The 12404-nt window shown below is 41.4% G+C and overlaps 1 protein-coding gene across 1 annotated transcript in view; it reads right to left on the reverse strand.

Annotated features, from left to right (window-relative positions):
• Positions 1-391: 391 nt before the first annotated feature.
• Positions 392-12404, reverse strand: part of LOC145392416 (microfibril-associated glycoprotein 4-like) — a 33028-nt gene continuing 21015 nt past the window's right edge. The window contains exons 3-4 of the mRNA XM_080266827.1: positions 1553-1660; positions 392-557 (exon numbers count right to left, since the gene is read on the reverse strand). Of these exons, the coding sequence (XP_080122953.1) occupies positions 392-557; positions 1553-1660 (274 nt within the window). The remainder of the gene's footprint in view (positions 558-1552; positions 1661-12404) is intronic.

Below are 12404 nucleotides of genomic sequence, written 5' to 3' on the forward strand. Positions count from 1 at the left end.
AAAAATGCAACTGGCACTGAAAAAGAAAATTACTTACTGGGACTGGAAGTTTTCTTAATGAAGTATACCACATAAAAATGATTGATATAATTAAACAGTTTTTTTCTTTCATTTGGAAGAAAATAGAAAAGAAATATACCGTCTCGTGTGTAGGAGGGTGGGGGGGGGGGGGTAGTAGGGAATATAATCTGGTTCTGTTTTACCCAGTTTGGCGAAAATGTCTCTTAGGTCTTCTGTTAGATCCGCCCTTGCTGCCAGCTCATAAAAGCTTCCATGTTTTTGCTAACTGCAATCACCATTAACTAAGTGGGTACATTGACAATATTGCTGTACTTTGTATGCCACCATATAACTTTACACTCCAGGACTACTCTGCGACAATGAAGGGTCATCAGAATGCAGGTCTAATCATGAGTGTGGTGTTCATTAGAGAGTAATTATAGCCTCGCCAGTGGTACCAGTTGATGCCGTCTGCAAACGTGTCGTGGTGACCCTCGTACTGGTACCCGTTAAGGTTGGAATGGTGGCATGCCGCATACCACCACGCACCACGGAAACTGAAACAACAGACCAAGGTTAGCCCACATCATCATCCATCATCTATCATCCATCATCTATGGATACGTTATCAGATTGACCACAAATATACTTAGCGAGGGTGATCTAGAATTAAGCACACGATACCATTAAAAAAAAACTCCAAAGGGTATTATTTTCGCTGTTGCTTTGAGTTTAAATTTAATACTGACTGCATTATAAGTTATTTCTTACCTCGTAATATAAATGGAGCATTGTTCTTGGAGGTTCAGAACATTCCCTATCAATTTTCAGTGATGATCTATTGGTTTTGACTTAAGTGTATTGAAACAGTTTGCAAGAAAAGGGCATCTTCATGAAAATTACACAATGAAATAAACATTAATGATGGAGGAGTTGCAAAGCCTTCTTAGCCTAAAAGCTAATGAATGGTACTATCCTTGACAAACATAAGCATCATGGAACCATACAACACTACCACTCACTTCACATTGTCGGTTTTTCCATCATATAAATTTGAGTCAATGAAACCGTTATAAAGCTGTGTTGGAAGGAAAGTAGGGACATTAGATGGAACAGACTGTGAGGGAGTGAATATCAAAAGTAAGCTAACAATTGCCAAGGATAAGGAAAGCAGAGATAGTATTTGAGGAGATGCACACTGTCGCTAGATGCAGAAAAAAAAAAATCACGGTTCGGAGGTGAGGGGAGAATAAGAAGTGTGGAGACGAGAAAAAAAGAAGACAGTGAATGGGGGAAGATGGTGAGATGAAAGGATGGGAATGGAATGGGAGCAAATAGTGGAGGGAGGAGCTCGTGGGAGGGGGAAGGGAAGGGAAGGTGATTAAGGCAAGAGGTGGAGGGTTTGGGGTGGGGAGAAAGAATGAGGGCAGATGACAAGTACAAGGGATGAGAACACTGACAAGGAGGAGAGGAAGGACAGGCGACTATGGGCAATGTTCTAGTGTTACAATTCATATCCCTGATGACAGAATAATGTAGGATCAGGACAAACCTTATGGCACAGTTCTCAGGATACGTGTCATGGTCGGCTTCGTGGGTTGAGAACATCATATTATTATGCCGCTCTATCCCTAGTGAGTCCCCAGCGTCACCAGAGTACCTGTGGTCATCATCAAAAACTTTACATATTTTAGATGTTGCGTTACCCGTTCAGTAGCATGACGTCTTTTTTGTTTTATTTTGCAAGGAATTAAGCAGTATTCTTCATTAGCCTCTTCACTCCTTGGCTACTCTTCTATGCTGAATATAATCACAGTCAGCATGTGTATGTTTAAAAACGTCATCGTACCGAAAGGTATTAAATTTGCATTAATCAACATCAGCCATTAGCAACATTTCTAAGTTTCTTACACTAAGAACATTCATTGCATTTCATAGTAAAATAATTGATGCATTGAATTTCCTGATTTCTCTCTTTGTCTTCATGTTATTTTCACACAGAACACTATACTGAGTTCATTCTAAATTTTTTGTTCACAGTTGCTGTGCAGCTCACATATGTTACTGTAATAACAGTATGTCTGTATAATAATACTGACATACTATAATAATAGTTCACCCCATCATATAATAATAGTTATGTCAACAGAAACACGTGCAGTTTTTTAAGGCAATGGTGATCTAAAAGGCAATGGTGAAGCAAAGAGAGGGAGTTAAATACTTTTAGAAACGGAAATTATGAAATCAAAGGAACCAGCTAATGTTTTTTTTTTTTTACAATAACAGAACAGAGGGAGGAAAAACAAAATAAGAATAAAAATAATCCATGCACGTGGTTACAGATGTCCTCCGTTCATAAAAATTCTGTAACAGTTAGGCCGCTTTCACATGAGGCCACCGGTGGCCGCCATGAGTGGCTGCAATTGGTTACCTCCCATAGTTTTCAATTAAGCCTTTCATATGAGGCCACTGCAGTTGCCCGTCCGGCAACCAGCTCCCTGCGGTGGCTCGCTCGCGCAACTAGTGTCCGCCAGTGGCGGTTGCTGCCACTCGCTGTAAAGCATTTTTTTCAAATCGGAGCTTTCATACGGCTACACTAGTTGCCGGCCCCTTCACACTGGGCCACCAGTTGCGGCCACTGGTGGCCTCGTGTGAAAGCGGCATTAAACTTGAACAGCCGTTGGTTGAAGTTCGGGGAGGAACCACTCTGCAGAAGCGAGTTCCAAAGAAATGCAGTTGAGGAATAAAAGATTTCTGATAGGCTGAAGTTCTGCAATATGTCAGTGTGATAGTCCAATCATGAGAGCTACCAGATGCCCGTGTACCACAGGGGAAGGAGTGGAGAGGTGGCACAATGGATGCAATTCGTCTGTGCATTAGCCATAAAAGTACCTGCAAAATAATGTAAGGGAGGCAGCATTCCTTCTTATTTGTAGGGGAGGTAGTGCATTTGTAACAGTAGGAATACTAATAATTCTAATTGCTTTGTTCTGAATTTTGTCCAGTTGTTTTAATGCAACCTATCCTCATCCTTTCCACATGGGTGAGCAATATTCCAGCTGAGAGCACACATGACTGTTGTAAATTATAGCTAACTGCTAGTCCAAGTTTCGCTGAAGTGGTTTTAGCAAGTAATCCAACATGGGAGGTCCAGTTGAGGGTAGTGCTAATGAAACACCGAGAATTTCAGTACTTTTAGAGACAGGAATATTAGTAGCAAAGAAGGTAATGCAGGAATCAGGCAATATCTGTCTATTAGGAAACTGCATATACTTGGCTTTCTGAGAGTTCAATGACACAATATTATTTTGTCCTCATAAAGACAGGTCTCGATTAATGGAGACTGCTGTAGTGAGTTGTGAGTTAGAGATGTTAAAATTTTAAAATGGTGTTTAAGTGTGAATGAACTGTGAAATAGTGAGCCATCGACATATGAGTGAATGGGATTATGGGTGACAGAAAAAAGATCATTAATATGAATTAGGAATAGGGTTGGAGCCAGAACTGATCCTTGTGCCATGCCGGCATTAATCGAATGGAAATTGGAAAACACATCGTAAACTTTTGCTCTTTCTGTCATTAAGATATGAGGAAATCAGAGGAACAAAAGATGATAGGCCATAGCAAGGGAGTTTGGACAGCAGGGAATGGTGCCACACTCTATTAGAAGCTTTAAAAATATCAAGGGCTACTGCATGGGTTTCCCCATGTTGGTCAGTTGATTCATGGATAGTTGTGAGTCATGAGATTGAGCGTATCAACAGTGTATCTTTCGTGGCAAAAACCATACTGTTTTGGATTCAAGATGTTTAACAGAAGCAAGAGAATTTGGATAGCAGAGAATGGTGCCACACTCTATTAGAAGCTTTAGAAATATCAAGGGCTACTGCATGGGTTTCCCCATGTTGGTCAGTTGTCTGATGGATGGTTGTGAGTCATGGGATTGAATAAATCAACAGTGGATCTTTCGTGGCGAAAACCATACTGTTGTTGGCTTCAAGATGTTTAACAATGAGCTTATTAATTACAGTCTCAAATACTTTACCAAGAGAAGATGTGATAACTACTGTTAAATATGACAGTAGTGAAGCCAACAATACAGTAGAGCAAAGCCCAGCACATTTCTAAAGAAAATATACTGCAACAGTTTCAGAACATTATAAACTTTGTGTTTGTTATCCTTTTGTTCTTTTTTTCCTGGATATAAGGTACGTGGTCAGAGTTATCATTCCGTCAAAGTACTGATTGCATAAAAAAAGAGAACAATAAAAAATAAAAGCTAATTTGGTGCTTTGAAAGGAAAAATCTTCATAACCGTGAGGCACAAAGAATTTCATGAAACTGTTATAATGAACCAGACTTATGACTGCTTGCACAATTAGCTCTGTTTCCAGCTTTAACACTTGGCACTACAAACGCTCTCCTTGTGTGAGGTGTGAACTCCCGGAGTTTCGAAGCATGGATCGTCTAACCTTTTACAATTGAGAGAAGTGGGGTGCAGGGATATGGGTGGAGTTGAGGGGTTGAGTGTTATAAGGGTAATGGGTTGAGAAGGGTTTGGCAAAGTTGAGTGAATGTTTGGGTGCTAGTGTGAGGGTGACTGAATGTGCCCTCTGGTTTTCGTTACATACTCATACATCTGTGTTTACCTCCGAGCTTTTTGCTATTGACAAAGCCATGGACTATGATTTAACCTCTAGACATGGCTGATTTTTCATATTTTCATATCCAAAGTCAGCTATTCGGGCAACTGCTTCTTGTACTACGGATTCTAATGAGATGCAGGGCCACCTCATTAATAAACTGCATTCATGTGACAAGTCCTTCACTCTGATCTTGATGCCTGGTCATTGTCGTATCTATGGCAATGAGCAGGCTAACTTACTTGCGAAATTGGCTGTGGAACTCAAGGAGATTTGGTACGTTCCTCGAGATCTACGGTTGAGTCTCTCCATCGGAAAGAAATCAATAAACCCTCCATTGCAGGGTCAGTGGACCAGACTTAATATTCCTACATGTAAGCTTTTTGACGAATGGGCTACTGCAAATCGCACCAGTTGCCAGGAAAAGAGAATAAAATCATGATTAAGGATGAATTTCACATGGATCACCCATATATCGCCTTATATTAAAACATGATTTCCACTGCACGGCAACATCTTCGGTGCGATGTTATCTCTCGGTCATGTCATCCTGCACTGTCGGCTGTATGTTTGTGAACATGCCACATGTATAAATTACTGCGGTGCAGCAAACTTCCCCTTCACCCTATCTGATAAATTGATGGGTTTCTTGAGGGAGTCTGGATTGATCAGAGTGATGTGACATTTTTACTGTGATAATGGTTTTTATTGGCTGAAAATATGTTTATATTATATCATTTAACCCTCTCGTTACCAAATGACGCAGGCTGCGTCCAACCGCATGCGAGTACTTGGGACACAGTCCTGGGCACCCAAGGCCACACATTGACGGACCCCCCCCCCCCACCAACGTGTTATTTCTGTGCACTCGATAGTTAATAAACACTTTATCCTCACATCATATTTGTGCTTCGATATTCATATTTTTTTTCACTGTAATCTGGAATAAATGGACTTGCTTATGGTGCTGAAAAAAAGATCAACTAAATGTAATTTATGCCAAATTTTTTTTTTTTTTTAACTTCAGATTTTTTCAGCTTTTTTCTCATAGAAATATAATTTTGATGTTAAATGTTACTGACAAAAGGTTATTTGGAATTTATTTGGCTACATTTTGGTGCACAAAGGAGTACTGTAGGTCAAATAGGGCTAATTTTATGGATCCCGAAAGGAAATTTTATTACGCTCAAGCATGACTCATATCACACTGACTGGGGTAATGGAACGACGCTAGGTGTGGGGTGGGTTGAGCCACGGCCTTCTCAAACAGGCCTGCTTAGTGGGAGGGGGGGGTAAGAGAGCTCTACGTTATCTCTCATGGGCCTACTACCCGTGGCCCACCTGATTCGGACCAATGTGACTTCAGTATAGGAGAAAATTGTGGTGGGGTTACGTTCTTGCCTGTGTTCAAAGCATTTTTCACATATAAATCATCCAGTCTTCTTGTTTAGGGCAAACACAGCACTAAAGAAACAATGCCCTTAACGTGTTGTGTACTCCTGTGTAAGGGTTACTACAAATTGGAGCCTAAAGTCCATGTATTAAAGTTCCCAAAATGTGAAAAACAATCTGCTTAGTGGTTGAACGCCATTAAACGGGAAGGCTATGTTATTTCTCAGTACAGCAGGGTCAGTACCATTAATTATTTTGTTTCTCATCAAAAATTATATAGTAATAACGAGCACATAATGGTACTTATTACTTGTTCGACGGAAAATGTTGAAATAGAAAATACAGGTATGATCTACTGGTGGTAATGAGTGTTTCCTGAGACGATGTGGAGAGTTCAGGTGGTGCGGGAGAGAAGTGAATAATTTTTTCGGGTGGAATACCAACAAAGAATTTATTGTTTTGCCAGTTATTCTCTCATTTTTGACACAAGTCAAGAGTGAGAGCAGTGGAAATGAGTTATTTAAGAGGAGCTTGTGGAGTCACGTGGAGAGACAGGCTGACGAATGAGGATATAAAGGAGCGTTGTGGTGTTGATGTGGATGTGATAGGAAGCGTTGTGAGGAACACACTGAGGTGGTTTGGCCATGTGGAGAGGATGGAGGGTGAAAGACTGACGAAGAGAGTGTATGTGAGTGAGGTGGAGGGTGGAAGAGGGAGGGGGAGACCGAGGATGAGATGGAGGGATGGGGTGGAGAGGTATATGAGAGAGGGGGGTGTGAGTTGGGAGCAGGGTAGTGAAATGGCGGGGGACAGGGCGACTTGGAGGCGATTTGTTTGTGGCCACCCCAAACGGGATTGAGGCGTCTGGCAATAGATAGATAGATAGATAGATTATTATTAATATATTGTTATTATTGTTATTATTATTATTAGTGGAGGAAAAGAGGAAGAAGTGACTAGAGTGGCTACATGACAGGGGTTCAGTTGAAATAAGAAATTAATATACTGAGAGCAAGAAGCATGTAAAGAAACTAGTGAAGAGGAAAAAGAAGGAGGTAAATGATGATCTAGGAAGAAAAATTAATGCAAACCACTCTGAAAATAAGAAGTTATCCTGGAAAGAGGTTCTAAAATGTAAAAGTGAAAGCAGAAATAAATGTGAAAGTGTGAAGCATGTAAGTGGTATATTATTAACTGATGGGGATGAAGTATGGACCAGATGGAAAGACTATTTTGAAAGCCTGATGAATGGGAATAGAGAAAGCAAAGCGACTGTTAACATGATTGGTTGGGGGGGTGTACAGAGAAGGAATCCAATGCCAGGAAACGTGACACTCGCAGAGGCGAAGAACGCTGTGAAGCAGCTGAAAAATGGGAAAGCAGCTGGGGTTGATGAGGTGTATTCGTTTTCGTTTTTGAAGGTTCCAACATGCTTGCATGCATCGGCCTTGGTCACCTAATGGCGGCTCTCCATGCTGCACGGTCTATTGCAGACTCCTTGTTCAGTCCCTTAACCTTGAGGTCACACTTAATGACCTCATCCCATGTCTTTCTCAGTCTACCCCTCATAACCCCACCCACAATATTAACACTTCTCACCTTCTGCACCCAGTTATCATCCCCCATCCTCTCCACATTCCCAAATCATCTCAATCTACCTCTCCTCATCACAACACCAATACACTCCAGTCCCATCCTACCTCTCAACTCTTCCATCGTAAACACAGCCCCCCCAGGCTTTGCACGCAGGGACGCACTGCACATACACCTAATCATTGTCATTTCTGTACGTCTGAGCCTGCAAATATCCTCCTCCTTTACTGCCCAGGTCTCACTACCATACAACATTACATTCCTAACAGATGCTGCATACAAAGACTCCTTAGCATGTAGGGAGAGTCCTCTCAATGTCAGGAGAGGCAAGAGCCCCCTGAACTTCTTCCAACCACTTCTCACCCTAGCCCCACCTCCAGCACGCAACATGTCTCCCAAATAACAAAACTCTTCCACATACTCAAGAGACCCATCAGCAAATTCAATCCATTCATGCCTGATAATCTCCACCTGCTCTTCCCGACACACCGTACACATAAAATCAGCATTATCTCGCAGTCTACCTCTGATACCCATTTATCACACACACTGCACAAGATGGAATTACTTCCACACCCTTGTGGCAAACTGTACATGGCCACACTCCCTTGTCTTTGACAGTACTGCCACCAACCCTAGATATCATCACTTTTGTTTTATCTGCATTTACCCTTAAGCCCTTAAGCCCCATACCATCTCTCCACTTCCTAAATCTTTCCTCCGCCGCCCTTTTGTTCTCTGCAATCAACACCAAATCATCAGCAAACAACATCTCCCACGGAAGTCCGTTACTGAAGTCAGGTGAGAGGGCTTCAAATACCATGATAAACAACATGGGACTCTAAACTGACCCATGATGCACACCAACGTTCACGGAAAACTCATCACTCAAATCTCCATCCTCTCTTACCTGGGTGCAAGCACCCACATACATAGCTATAACCACCCTCACCAGCCACTCCTCCAAACCAAGCTTTCTCATTGCCCACTTCACCACCTCTCTCGGGACTCTGTCAAAGGCCTATTCCAAATCAACAAAAACAAAATACAGATCCCTTTACTTCCCAATACATTTTTCTTGAAGCTATCGAACAATGAATATGGCATCAGTGGTCCCCCTGCCTGGCATAAACCCAAATTGCATCTCATCAATATTCACTCTTTCTCTGATCATACCTTCTAGAACTCCCTCCATTACCTTCATTATCTGATCTAAAAGCTTTATACCTCTACAATTTCCTCTTCTCAGGGCATCACCCTTCCCTTTATACACATTTACAATTACACTTTTCAACCAATCATCTGGGACAACACACTCATATATAATTATATTTATCAGGTCAGTGACTAACCTCACCCCTATATCTCATGTGGCCTTCAACGTTTCGGCAGTCAACCCAGACACACCTGCTGCCTTCCCCACCCTCATCCTGTCTATTGCCTCACTCACAGTAGCAGTGTCAATCAAAGGCCAAGGGCCAAACACTGGATCTACTGGCTCCAAACCTTCCCTGTCCCAGTCAAACTCCTCATTCAACAACCGGCTATATTGCTCTCTCCATGCATCTTTAATATCCCCACTGTTCACCACTACCCTTCCATCATCATTCTTCACACACTGCTCACCTATAATATCCCGATTATCCCTCTTCATCTGATAGCGTATGCAGAGATGACTGACTGTAGTGGGAAGAGCGGAATGAAGTGCTCGTTAGAGATATGTAAGAAGGCATGGATGAGTGAAACTTTTCCAGCAGAGTGGAAAAAGGCAGTGATTGTACCCCTGCACACATACAAAAAAAAAGGTGAGTGAAGTGAGTGTATGAATTATCGTGGCATAAGTTTATTGAGTGTGGTAGGGAAAGTATATGAAAGAATTATTATAGAGGAAGTAAGAGAGACATCAAAGTCATAGTGAGGGATGAACAAGGTGGGTTTAAGAGTGGCAGAGGATCTGTGGATCAAATATTTGCAGTGAGACAGATAATGGAGAAGGCTTGTGAGAATGACTATAAGGTGTTTATGGCATTTACGAATCTGGAAAAAGCATACAACAAAGTAGACAGAGACGGATTGTGGAAGGTTTTGTGCATGTACGGTGTAGATGGTTAACTGCTAGGTGCCGTGAAGATGACAGTAGTGAGACATGTGTAAGAGTAAATGGGCACCTATGTGAATGGTTAACGATCAGTGTGGGCTGCCTGTGTCGGGTGTACATACTTTTGATTTTAAAACTATTACAATCAATGTTATGTTGTTAATAAAATCTGTTTCCTGTTTATAAGTTCAATAGATTTGTTTCATAATATTACCCTGGAGAAAAATATTACACTTTCAGCTAAGTAATAAATGCAGGATTAAGATGTGTAAGATTTACTTCATAAAAATGCTGAAGTATGAACTGCACTGTGTAATGACTGACAGAAAAGTATATATATATATAAATATATATATATAGATATATATATATATATATATATATATATATATATATATAGAAAGAGAGAGAGAGAGAGAGAGAGAGATACATATATATATATATATATATATATATATATATATATATATATATATCATCAGCCGTTTGAGTATCCACTGCAAGACCGGCCTATCCCGACTGAAGTCGGGACGATACAGCCAATGTTTCTCTACCACGTGGCTTAGGCTGTCTAGCAGACACTGTATGTAGGGTGAGAAGTGCTTGTAAGTGTAATTGTAGTGGCTTTGGATGTGTGTGTAGTCTGTGAACTAAGTGTAGTCGGCCCGGGTAAGCCGACTGGGTGCAAGGATACTTCATAGTACGTGACACTGGTTCAACCACAGCACCCCTTGTGTCCGCCAAAGTAGTATTTGGTGGGTGAACACTCCCAAGGTTTATTACCCTGGTGGGGCGCGAACCCTGGCTCACCCGTGTACGAAACGCACACTCTACCACTGTACCACAGAGGCTTATATATATATACATATATATATATATATATAGATTGCTTCGAATTATATGTAAAAGATATTACTACCAAAAGCCTGGAATCAGTTTTTGGTGAGATGTATTGCTGGTGGGAGTGTGAGTTGGCTGGACTTGTCTCAGCCTACACTATTGATGTCACTTTTTCATGAAGAGGCCTTGTTTGAGAAGGCCGTGGTTGAGTGCAACGGAGGAATACACGGGGACGCAAGTAGTGCTTTCTTCTCCCCCAGAAATAGACACAAAATTATTCCACAGCCAAAAGAACAAGGAACATTTCGTTCAATGCAACCAGCATCAAATGCTACCGAGCAGTTGAAATGTGCGCAGGCACAGCCTGTGTCAAATGGTAATGCACAAGATGGAATTACTTTCCACGCCCTTGTGGGAAATTACACATAGCCACTCTCCCTCTTCTTTTACAGTTCTGCCACCAGCCCTAAATACCATCACTTTTGTTTTATCTGCATACTCTCAAGCCCCTGTGCCCCATACCATCTCTCCACTTTTTTTTTTTTTTTTAATAACAGAACGGAGGAAGGAAAAACAAATGAATAAAAAAATAATCCATACACCAGATTACTAGTGTCCTCTTCATAAAATATCTGTAACAGTTAGACTTGAACAGATGGGTTGAAACTTGGAGGGAAACAACTCTGGGGAAGAGAGTTTCAGAGAGATGCAGTTTGGGGAATGAAAGAATTCTGATAGGCAGAAGTTCTGCAATATGGTTGAGTGACATTCCAGTCATGAGCGCTACCAGATACCCGTGTAGCATGAGGGAAGGCATGGAGAGGTGGCACCATGGACGCAACTTCGTCTGAGCATTTGCCAAAACAATATCTGTCAAATAAGGCAAGGGAGGTAACATTCCTTCTTACTTGCATGGGAGGTAGTTTATTTGTAATGACATGGTTGTTAATAATTCTAACAGCTTTGTTCTGAATTTTGTGTAGTTGTTTTAATGCAACCTCTCCACATCCATTCCACAAGGGTGAGAATATTCAAGCTGAGAGCGCACATGACTCTTACAAATTATAGCTAACTGCTCATCGGCGAAGAAGTTACGGACTCTGTACAATAATCCAAGTTTCTTTGAGGCGGTTTTAGCAAGTGATCTAACATGAGAGGTCCAGCTGAGGGCATTGTTAAGTGAGACACCATGAATTTCAGTACTTTTGGAGATGGGAATATTAGTAGCACTGAAGGTAATGTACGAATCTGCCAATATCTGTCTATTTTTAAATTGTGAATATTTAGTTTTACTAGCATTAAAAGAGACAAGGTTGTTTTGTACTCATTCACTGATCGTAGATAGGTCTTGATTTATGGAGATGGCTGTACTGAGTTGAGAGGTAGAAATATTAGACTTTGTAAATGGGTGTCTGAGTGTGAATGAACTATGTAGTGCTGAGTCATCTGCGTATGAGTCGATGGACTTGTGGGTGACATATAAGAGATCATTAATATGATCCAGGAATAGGGCTGGCGCCAGAACTGACCCCTGCGGCACGCCGGCGTTAATTGAGTGAAATTGGAATATACATCATCTACTTTTACTCTTATTTTCCTGTCTTTCCTAAATCTTTCCCCCATCTCACTTTCATTCTCTGCAAAGAACATCAGATCATCAGCATACAACATCTCCCACGGAAGTCCGTTTCTTAAGTCACGTGAGAGGGCTTCAAGTACCATGATAAACAACAAGGGGCTCAAAACTGACCTCTGGTGCACTCCACCATTCATGGAAAACTCATCACTCAAATCTCCGTTCACTCTTACCTGGGTACTCGCATCCACATACATGGCCA

This window comes from Coenobita brevimanus, chromosome 2 (genome assembly GCF_032717465.1).
Source record: "Coenobita brevimanus isolate Jiangsu-jjx chromosome 2, ASM3271746v2, whole genome shotgun sequence".
NCBI classification, from domain to species: domain Eukaryota; kingdom Metazoa; phylum Arthropoda; class Malacostraca; order Decapoda; family Coenobitidae; genus Coenobita; species Coenobita brevimanus.